Source organism: Haliotis cracherodii, unplaced genomic scaffold (genome assembly GCF_022045235.1).
Source record: "Haliotis cracherodii isolate W230 unplaced genomic scaffold, xgHalCrac1.p SCAF_7, whole genome shotgun sequence".
NCBI classification, from domain to species: Eukaryota; Metazoa; Mollusca; class Gastropoda; order Lepetellida; family Haliotidae; genus Haliotis; species Haliotis cracherodii.
In genome coordinates, this window is record NW_027266330.1 from 42398693 (window position 1) to 42410823 (window position 12131).

General features: G+C 39.0%; 1 protein-coding gene across 1 annotated transcript in view; it reads left to right on the forward strand.

Moving 5' to 3' along the window:
- Positions 1 to 12131, forward strand: part of LOC139448901 (retinal guanylyl cyclase 2-like) — a 525408-nt gene that overhangs the window by 48279 nt on the left and 464998 nt on the right. The window contains exons 2-4 of the mRNA XM_071230419.1: positions 3837 to 4481; positions 10860 to 10944; positions 11058 to 11163. Of these exons, the coding sequence (XP_071086520.1) occupies positions 3837 to 4481; positions 10860 to 10944; positions 11058 to 11163 (836 nt within the window). The remainder of the gene's footprint in view (positions 1 to 3836; positions 4482 to 10859; positions 10945 to 11057; positions 11164 to 12131) is intronic.

The following is a 12131-nucleotide window of genomic DNA, read 5'->3' on the forward strand; positions in this document are numbered from 1 at the left end:
CACGTATCCCTATCCTATGACGTCACCTAACAAGCTAGACCACCTCACTGAGGATGATGGGGACTTACGGTGCTTCTGCTTCCTGCATGATTCTCCAGCAGAATGTATGCCATCACCTTATACGCCAGTGGTTATTTGGAATGCTAACCAATATCAACAAACTATTATCAAGGAATTAAAACACTTATCTATGTTATATACTTCAAATAAGATGGACTCTGCCACTGTCAGGGGGACACGGGGACAATATTTTTACACTACTTTAACCCCCCGAGTGGAACTGCCTTCAATAATCTCAGTTGGTGATAACATCACACTACTTTAAGAAAGAATGCAAGCATTCGAAATTTATCAAACAATTTTATTTCTTTAAAAAAATCGAGAATTAAACAAGCGTTGATAGTATTTGATAGATCCTTTAAAGACATTGAATGATAATAATTATCCCTTGTGAGAGAACATTCAACACGGTCAAGCAAAACATACTTGAATGTGATTCTCTCATCACAAGGGACACAAAACGGAGCATCCTCACCTTTCAACAAATATACTCTTTAAAAACCGCAATACGGATATTTTTGGCCATAAAGGCAGACCAAGAGGTGAAGAGGTTTAATGTGTTGTAGTGTCAGTGAAAGATTTCTCGGATCAAAACGATTACAACAAGGACATGCAAACCATTCGTCGGGAAACACATACAATTCGGGAAAAAACGCACCCAGTGCATTAACAAAATGGCCATGGAGCTGCACGTACAGCAGCACTATGAACGGTATAAGTGCAGGATTTTTTTATTGCCTGGCATCTGCGTCAATCGAACAGTGACAGTTCGACAACCTTCACTACAGACCTTTAATGTCAAAACACACAAACTTTTCAATGACAATAACATTTTCCAGGATTATGTGTTCTCTTAACACCATCGCAAAAGATGATGTAGAAGCCAGTGGTCGTATAAATAAGATGGATCTGACTGATTTAAGAAGGAGACATCAACAAGTACATATCATAAAATGTGTGTCAACATTTTTCGTCAGGATATCATTTCAGCTTAAGGTCCTCCTTTGGTCAAAAGTTTGTTCCCTCTTTAAATGAGTGTGTCACACGTTGCACACGAGTGGCGAACGGGATGCACACGCGATGCCTCATGCGTTCATGAACTTCCAAGCAGTAGTGTACCAACACGCGACTGTCAACTCGGCGGTTCCGTAGCAATGAACGCGTATCTAAATCCCCCACTGTACTACTATTGGCAAGTCAAAATGGCTATACTGGACCCTAGTGAAATGGTTCATGCCTTTAAGTCCAGCAACTGAACACTAATTAAGATGGGCCGAAATTGTGTTTATGGTCTGGTGAACACAGGTCAGTGGCCGCTCGTTAACTCAAGATTCACATCTCATTGTTCTGTTTAATCTCACTGTTCCATTTGATCCATTTGTCAAATTCAACTGAAACGGGTTATACGCTTGGCACAAACGTGGGTCACTCGTTGCACACGTGTGCTCAAAGGGTTGCGCACGAGCTGCACACCCGTGTACAACGATTGCTCAACCTTCCGTTGAACACCCCGTGTCATATGCGTGTTACACGCGTTGTCAACGCAATATTCCTGAACAATTTGAAGACAGCGATTTTCCTTGCACAAAAATGTCAAAGTTAAAAAGGGAAAGTAACTGTATGATATCACAACGTGAGCTCACTTGAATATTAACACTAAACATGTGTCCTAAACATCTGCTGTATATCACTTTGCATTGAAAGCTGAATCTTTTATAAATGTCAAGGTTTGTGAATAGAATCAAGTGTGTTGAAGGCACCAGGTAGGCAGGCATTCGACATGGGCTGTTGAAAGTGTTACATAGATAAATTGATCGATGGGTATGGGACGTATTTTGATTTTGGAGCCTACCATTGTATTTGACGTTCACATGCACGAATGCACCTCGATTAACTGCATTTACTGTGATACACGTGTGTTCAGATTAAAAGGATTACCGTGTGTGATCTTACAGATCCTGGGACCTATCCATGTCATTAATTCCCCAGAAATATCAGCATTCGTTGAAAGTATTTAAAAGAGCAAGTGAAAATGATAAAATCACCCGTTCTGTATTCAGATTCCAATACAAAAGTATTTTGGGGCGTGCCCTAAAACTACTACCGTAATGGTGACGCGGTGAGGGTCAAATCTTTTCATGGGGTGATATGTACACTTAGTTACAGCATCTGTCTAAGTATAATTATCGTGTGAAGCTTAGTAGCTGCAGGGGCACGCCAGGAAGCGGTCAATCAAGTGCAGTTGGCGTCTGTTACTAGCTTTTTAGAAAACTGAAGGCATATTCAATGATGTTACTAATAAATTGACATGAGACATTGTTACTAATAAGTTGACATGAGACATGGACACTGTGACCAAACGGATGGGCAGACAAAAAAGTCCTGGGATGCCATTAAAAGCTCCGATATGGAAGCAGGTCAGTGGCAGATTTTTTTCAGTTGAGTCATGATTCCGCTTGTCATATCTATCGTCTGTTATATGCTATTTCCGTTTGTTTGTTTTTTAGATTAACTTAGGCCCAGCATTGTGATAAAATATAAAGTGTTAAAACCTGAAAAAAAAGAGTTTACGTGCCCTTTTAAAAGACTCACATTGTTCAGAGTTTGTATTGTTACATGTAGGTAATAGGTATCACAATAGTTATGATGTAATACATATTATCACGATTCACGATACACGAGATAATAAAGAAATACGTATAAAGCACACATAATATGATTTAATGCTTAGTCCATAAAACAGTTTGCTGAATCTGTCCGAACTGTAATTACTTCAGAAAATTGCTTCGATTCTTATGACGTTGCTCTAATCTATTCATTCATAAACTGTTAACTGTGAGCAGTCATTCACCTGATGAAGGAGTAAGCATATACTCCGAAACGTTGTGTTCAGCGCAACTAATTTGTGTTTCACCTTTTAAAATTAGAATACAATAGTGCCACGTCGGGCTTGATTCAGACTCTAATGTAATAGCAATAAATAGGTTGTCGTTGTGGAACATTACTGTTCTCTTCAGAATGCGTTCACAGACAAATAATTTGGACGATATAACGCTCCAAATTGACACCGATGATATTTGATTCCCGGCAATTGTAAACGAAATAGCGCACTGCTTCCGATAAAAAGAACGTGAGAATGTGGACCATATTCATCAAGGTGCCCAATGAAGGTTTGTCCCAATGCGGCGAAAAAGTCGTCTTGAGTTTTTCTTGAATCATTCTTGGAAGAGTTTATATAACTAGCAGACACATTCATCATGGATGCCATGACAGTATTGACTGCTACAGCAATAAAAAAATATCAAAGGCACATAACTACTGCACATGACATGTCATAATGATACATAGGTAAATGGCTGTAATTGGACAAACGTTCAATATATGTTCAATATTTCCGACATCCAATCCCATGACACAACAGTCAAACCAGCAAATCACTGTCGACCTACACTACAATTAACTGATATTATCGTACAGTGGACTCTGTTTGTAATGTATTTTAAGTTTTGTCAATGCCGATTTAGCAGTGGATTACTGGGTATTGTGGGCACAATGAATAATACGAATGGATGATAAACAGAACACGAGATTGGCGAGACACAGAGTGTCACAGAGGGTGTTTTTTCGCTCTACAATTTCTGTCATATAATATTTTTGTGGGAAGAAATATGTCTACACACCCATGATGGAGCAATAGTCATAACAGCTAACAGAAACGTAGCAATTTGTGTTGTGAATACGACGTTTAACTAATGATATTTATTTATTTATTTCAGTTGTGGTTTTGTGCTTAGACTTACAAGATCAAGAGCACTTCCTGACGACAGCAGCCCGGATGAAACGTAGCACCAAACATGCCTTTTTCACATTTACCTCCTCTTCTTTCAATATCCAGTTGGGTAGTTTTCTTGCCTACACAGTGAATGAGATAAGAAATGCAAGTTTTTATTATGAAGACATAAACATTTTAGAAAATGTTCTTGTAGTGTCAGCAGAACTACCTTCAAATTCTTCCACAACGCTAAAACATAATAAAACGGATTTTGCAGACCCAGCAGAAAATAGTTTCCAATATGTAACTAGCGCCCTGCTTCTCCTTGGTCATATGATCAAACAATATCTTGATTCCAAAGACAAGATTTACACAGATCATTTCCAAATTGCGTCTCGTGTGAAAAATTTGACCTTTGAGGCAAATGGACGTCAAGTGATTGTTGACCAGGATGGTCGAACACTTTACAACTATCTAATGTACGATCTAAATATTGATGATGGCAAATTTTCACCCAAACTCTCCATGATTGCCACTAGTGCATTGACGTGGTCTCTTAGGTACAATGATACCTTAAACTGGCCAGGTGGTATTATTTTGCCTGACCAGTGCTTTAAGAAGGATATATCTTGCAGACTTCAACAAACTGGTAAGTTGTTTCTTTATGATTATATCATAACTGTTATAACCCAAAACGGAGGGAGGGGGTTAAGTTTTTCTCCATTTGAAATTACCTCTTTCTAGCATGTGATTCACTACGTAATTTGTATGGCTCACCTTTGCATTCATTAAAAGAATCCAACAATCAGCCACTCGATCAGTATGCCGTTGACCATGACAACAATTGTTCAGGAGGGAAATAAAACATATATGTATTCTTGAGCAAACAGTGACTTTGTACACATTTCTTATGCTCACACACAATTTGAATAAAGCCTAGCCGATGTCGACAGTATGAAAATAAATAATCCAAGATGGCCTCTGTCCAGAGTTAAATACATCGTTGAAGTAGACGATGGTTTGTTTCATTGTACGATATATGTTCTTAACACAGAAGTTCCTGCTTCAATTGAATTGGCACGACTGGAGATAGCGACCAGGCCGTGAAACACGGTATATTGCCATGTCAGTGTCTTCGTCACTGTCGCCAGAAAACAGGGAGACAATTTTTAACAGCCTTTGTGTTATTTCTCACAAATTCTTAACTATTGCAACATTCAAATATTTAACAAATACTCTTCATACTGCCATGAACTTCAATGAAATAAAATAGGAGATACGCCCACATATGCAGCACATGGAAATCTTTGACAGGCCTTTACCACAGATCTATAATTATAAAACATCCGCGCAGAAGAATAACCTTCAGAATAAAACAACTGATTATAAATGTTACTTTTATATCAACATTCCCTCTTCCTCTAAGTTCCTTTTCCCTTTATTCTGACAGTATGTTTCGGAAATCTACCAAATGAAAATCTACCATGCATCAATTAATCAATCAATCAGTTATTCTGTTGAAATATAAATACCGGTCATCATAGGTTGAAATAAAAGATTTACCCATATTATTCTGATTCCTATGAAATGTGTCTCATCAATCAGTGCTTTGAGTCATCACCGATGTTAATTAATTGATCCATTTCTTACAAAGTTCTGATTCTCATGCTCCTGATATTGACAGTAGCGGGTGACCTCGTTCATTTCCCGATGAACGTCGGCATGTCACGTGATAACGTTGCCAATCGAGCGCAGAGGTACAGAAGTACTTTTGGGGGATTCCTCAATGTCTAAAAATAACATTAAAAATCATTGGGGAAAACTGAGAGCGACAGCGATTCAGGCTATGAATGATGCAGACTTTGAAGCCACACAGATCATGTATAAATCGGGTCAACGAAATGAAGCGTCCATTCGAAGCTATGATGAAGAATGCTGGAAAAAGAAAATCGGGAAATCAAAACGCGCCGCCTCAAGCGGTAATCCTAGAAGTTATCAGCAGCCGTAGTATGATTCAAACACACACCCAAAGTTCACAGAACGTTAATGTCATTCCATTTTCAGCTTCAGCCGGGTGTGGATTTCTTTCGAACGCTAACTTTATTTGGTGCAACTTTTATTTTAAGTGAATGACATTGCCGGATTGTTTTTTTAAGATTTATGTATCTGTCAATATAAGAATTGAAATTGTATTTGTTGTTACAATCTATAGTTCCGAATCGAGGTGGTAAATAATGAAGCCAAATCCCTCGTTTGATAGAGTGCTCTAATTTCACTCATGGTTCCACTGACGTCACGTTCTTTGGAGGGGCTGTCAGATCGAGAGATATCGCATTGGAGTAAAATATATAATTTCAATGAGATTCCAGTCACCGCGCGCTGAATCCAAATACCAAAGAAATTCCACTACAACATCGGATATAATATACTGAACAACAAAAGTTCCTGTGACATTGAATATAATTTAATGCAAAGTTATGTTTTCTAGCAAATCTGAAACAATTTCGGTTTGCAACATATAAAAGACTCATGTAAGTGTTCAAACGGTTTAATTTGCCATACTGACTTCAGAAAATACGTGATTTCATAAAAAAAAAACATGAACAATGCCAAAGTGTCAATTTACAAATCAATAGCGTGTGTGTCCACCTCCGGTTGTGATGCAAGCAACACATCTTCGTCTCATGGAATGGACCAGGCGTCGCACAAAGTCCTGTGAGATATCTGTACATATCTGCTGGAGCATGTTTCGAAGTTCCTGGACTGTCTCTGGTACACGTGGTTGATCCATCTCATCTCACATGTGCTCGATTGGTGAGAGATCAGGGGAGCGAGCCGGCCAGGGGATGACATTCACATTGTTTTGTTGAAGGGAATCCTGAACAAGTCGTGCAATATGAGACCGGGCGTTGTCATGTTGAAAGGTAATGCCCCGGCCATGACGACGCCAAAACGGTAGACCAACAGGGCCAATGATCTCGTCGCGGTAGCGCTGTCCATTTCCCTCTACCACCATCAAACTGCACATCTGGGGCGACGACGTACGGTTTGTGAAGATATTCGTCGAAGGCCAGGGGTGCTTCTTGCAGTCACGGTTGCTGGCTGGAATCGATTTCGTAGGTGTGTTGTTCGATTCCAGTTGTCTTGTTGATTATTGGTTACGCGTGGCCTGCCACTCCGAGGATGGTCTCTCACTACATTCGTCTGTTGCCAACGTTGCCATAAACACCAAATGGTGTTTCTGTGGACGTTAAATTGTCTTGCAACATCACGTTGACTCGATCCTGCTTCAAGCATACCAATGGCTCGCAGACGCTCATTTTCGGACAGGCGTGGCATTTCGTAATGTTGAAAAATTACGTAATTTTGTTGTTTTTCTGAGTGGTTGTTGTCAGCACGATGCTAAACAATGCATATGGAATCCCGTTAACGCACATATTTTTATACCCATTCTTGGGTAGTGAAATGCATGGGGCTTGCATAAAAGTCAACTTTTGCATGAAATGCATGCTTTTCTGTAGCAGTTGCGTTTTTGTGACTTGATTTCATACAGGTACTACAATATTGAAAACCACTCTATACTTGTTTGAAAAATACACTAAAATATTGATGTCACAGGAACATTTGTTGTTGAATATAGTATAACTTATGTAGTGTTTCTGGGACTCTTTCAGTGTGTTATTAACAAGACAATTTCAAATGATAGAATAGGTAATACATTATTACATGTTTTACAAAACAACAAAACTCACTGGCTAATATTCCTGTCCTGTCACTGATTAGCTGTAAATCTGTTCGAATAAGAGACGTCCGGTCACTTTCACGCTATGTACGAAATAATGTTCAGAACGTTTCTTTAGGTGAAAGCTAATCTTAAACATAAATACTCACAATATATTTAGTGTTGTCACATAATCTATTAAATTTCAGTTGCAGTTGAGATTGTTGATTTGTTACAGATCAAGTGTTTGGTAATTGTAACATCAAACAGAAGCATACACACATCGGTATAGTATATCGTTTAATAATGACCAAGTAATTATATATAAGAAACCATTTGCCATTCGGTCTCATCAAAACTTACCAGGGGCGTTCAATAAGTTTTGCAACTTCAATATAAGACCAAGTCGCAGAATATATTTTGCACTTTTATTTTTCAATATAATATCCATTCACCTCAATACACTCATTCCATTTGTCCTTCAAGCTTTTAATACCACTTTTATAGAAATCCGCAGATTGGTCCTCTAACCACGCCTCTGTGGCAGCCTTTATGTCCTTGTCATCCTGGAAGCGTCTTCCACGTAGGGCAGATTTCATTTGCCGGAACAGGAAATAGTCACTGGGGGCTAAGTCTAGGCTGTAGGGTGGGTGATTTAACTGTGAGTGGGAGGATATATCTGTGTAATCGTGCAAACTCGAATATGGTGACGAAATATACTCAGACACATATCTAGTTAATGACAAAAAACAAGTTTCAATAACAAAACTAAGGGAGTATTTTCACAATCTGAGAATGTGAAGAACATAACAAATGCCATTAGCTGTACATAAGGTGACAAAGACCACGAACGTGTATGACCACCTCGTAACATATTTTAGTCTGACGCGTCAGAAGATCGAACCACGGACATGCGTGCGTAAGTAAGTAAGTGCCTACATGCTAAGGTACCTGCATGCGATAGGGCGTGCTAATTAAAGGGCCTGCGTGCGTAAATGACTGTGTGCACAAGTGCCTGATATTTTGTTATTTCGCGTCCGGAAATCAAACCACCGAACTTCCCCTCTCTGATTAGAGGCTTTGTCCACTAGACGATGCAGGTAGACTATTTGTTGGTGGGTTGGTTTGTTCTTTAACGCCGCACTCAGCAATATTCCAGCTATATGACGGCGGTCTGTAAATAATCGAGTCTGGACGAGCAATCCAGTGATTAATATCATGAGCATCGATCCACACAATTGGGATCGATCACATGCATCAACCGAGCCTGACCTCTTACGACAAGCATAGTCACCTTTTACGACACAGACTATTTGTAATGTCAAATGATAGACTTGTGTGGATCGACACTCATGATGTCAATCACTCTATGTCAAACTAAATAATCCAGTGCCTAGAAGAATTACTTGGAGCCCTTACTGCCCTCATCTACGGTGGCCCATAAGGGACATGGAGTCTGTTTTTCAATATTTTGATATTTCACTTACTGTTATCGTAACCTTTTGCAAATTAACACGATTTGTCATACAGATATGTGATAAATCATGTATAAAGAAGATATTGAATCGCTGAAAGGTGAAGCGAAAATGTCAAAAACTAAAGTGAAAATGTCAAAAACACAAACGAAAAGGTCAAAAACCAAAAATGAAAATACAGAAAACTATAATATTCCTACCGCGGTGAAAATATTTCCAGCGCGGTGGAAATAGTTTTCTGTATTTTCATTTTATTGTTTGACATTTTCGCTTTTGTTTTTGACATTTTCGTTTTTGTTTTTGACATTTTCATTTTAGTTTTTGACATTTTCATTTTAGTTTTTGACATTTTCGCTTCACCTTTCATCGATTCAATATCTTCTTTATTATTAGTAGTAGTAGTTTGTCTGTTACACTAGCCAGATTGTCAGAGGGCTGTATTCATGGCAGCAAATCCGGTACTCACTCAATGTCAGTCAACAGATTGGGAGATACAAAACCTAAGGCACCGAGAACAATAGGGAGTCTGACAACTTGGTACTTGTGATGCAAGCGTGACATTTCAAAAGCGAGGTCTGCATATTTGTCATGTTTTTCCTGGATCTTGTCAATCACATCAGTGTCAAACAGGACAGACAATTCAATGGTATAAATGATTTCATTCGATTTCTCAAAAAGGGGATAAGATCAGGTTTGTTGGCCTGGATAGGTCTCAGGCTGTATACCGGCCTATTCCAAAGAATTTTATGGTTCGTTCCATCAATGGACGTCTGTGTCAAAACCAAAAGCATGGCGAAGACGGTAATAAAAGGATCAAGCCACTTCTACATGTCTTACGATACAGTGTTTGAACCAAAGCTAGGCATCCACTGACACATGTTGGACAGCCTCATCAAATTCATTGCATAATTGCATACACGGTTTGATGCAACATCACACATTGACGGTTTCGAGTGGGAAGTGACTGGTCCTGATCAGCAAACAGAAAGCCTTCTGTTTCACTTTTCAGGCCAGCCGACTTCATCCAAGCGAGGGACTTTGCAGGGATCTTCTCAACACACTGCACATAACGCGATGCAGTGGTCGTTCAGATTTGATATGGCACTTCGCTTTGTTGACACTCATTTCTGTACCGCCCAGCAATACAGAACCATAAACAAAATCAACGTTGACATTGAGATTATGTCCAATATCCTTGGCTCGTTTACGAAAACTGTGGAATGCCTTGTTTCCATCATGAGTCTTGACATGCTTTACAAGAGGATCATCAGACAAATAGATGTGTGCAAAAGTGCACAGAACAACTCTATAATGAAGAGCCCCAACGTTAATCAAATCACGCGCCCTCCCATTATGATTGGTATATTATTATCATTATGATAATTATCACTACTTCTGCTACTACTATTATCAAATTTGATTTTGCGACTTTAACATCTCACATGATCTGTAATATTGACAGATATAAGACAAATGCGAGCTGGATGTATCCTTGAAGTCTTGTTACTTTGTTAATGTTACGATGCAGTTAAGCGGCTATAGACTTTCTGTGACTACTTCACACATTTTCTGCAGGTAGGACCTATTTTGCAAAAAACTATTTTTCTCTTGCCACATAAAAGACATCCCACTTTCGATGGTTGACGTATCTCTTGATTATGAAGATGTCGCATAGCTCCATTATTTCAGTCATAATTACAAGAGTTTTTAACATTCATAACAACATATCTACAACTTCATCCAAATATTAGTGTTTCAGTGTATATAGTAACATTTCAGGATCAATTATGTATGATCAACTGTGCCTTACCCGTCGAACATTATTTTTCAGGTCCAGAGACCCTGTATGTTATCGTCATTTTTTCCGCTGGTCTAGGAGTAATCATCCTTGTCATTATCATTGTTATGGTATTCAGGTAAGTGACATTTAGAACACTTTGTGTAAAATGAGTAAAATATATCACAGAGAATAAGTACGAAAAATGTAAAAATACATGCACTTTGATGATACCACTGCATTCTGTTCTAGGCGCTACTGGGCCAGGAAGGAGTTAACGAAAGGTCCTCACAAGCTCCTTCTGAACTCAACTGATCTGACATTCCTTTTGAAGAAAGACAAAGGCAAAGGATCCCGAGTAAATATACCTTACTAGCTATACCCCGTGCTGTATACACATATGTATAACGTCACTCAAATATAATTCTTTGTAAGCATGTTCCGGGTTCAAGGAGGTCCCCGGCCACCTATGCCTGTTGTTTGAAGTGACGGATCAGGTGGCCAGGTTCGAAGACGTTGGAGACTTGGAGATGTTGGTCATCACAGCACTGATATGTCTGGTCCAGACTCGATTCTTCACAGGCCGACGTCATATACAAGGCATATTGCTTAGTGTGGCGTTAAACATCAAACAAATATAGGTTGAAATAACATGATGACAATGTGTAAACTAAGCGTGTAAATAGACTGCATTAGAAAATGCTCAAATTATTCAGAAGTTTAAGCTAAAACTCGCACAATTTTGTACTTATATACCGTAAGTAACCTTTTATGCATATTCTGTTAGGCGAGAAATAACGATACTGGTAGACATGAGCCTAGCAAATCACAAACATCAGTTGCAAGGCATTTCAGGCATGTCCGGAGCACACTTTCCCAACTTAGGGCACGATATCGGTACAACCAGACATCTTCCTTGATCTTGGAGACACAGAATCACTACACCCGGGCTCTAAACAGGACACTCTCTGCAACGTACACTCCAGCACTTGCTGGTTACCTATCTGTCCGTAACGGTTTACGAGCTGCCAGAATTCGAGCAAGCAGGCTCTGCGTCCGGTATATTTTATCTTAAAGTAATCGATTTCAGCCTTGCTTGAGATAGTGACGTAAGCGACCCATTCACACGCTTTTCCTTTAACATTTGATGAACTATGTTTCACTTTGTAATTGTGCATGTCCCAAGTATCGCTTTAAAAGTCTTGTATAGTGAGTGACTGAGTGAGTTAAAATTTAACGTCGCATCGGCATTATTTCATCCATAAAGTGACGAGACCAAGTTGATTTATCCAAAATTTATTCATGAATACAAAGTTATATTTAAAA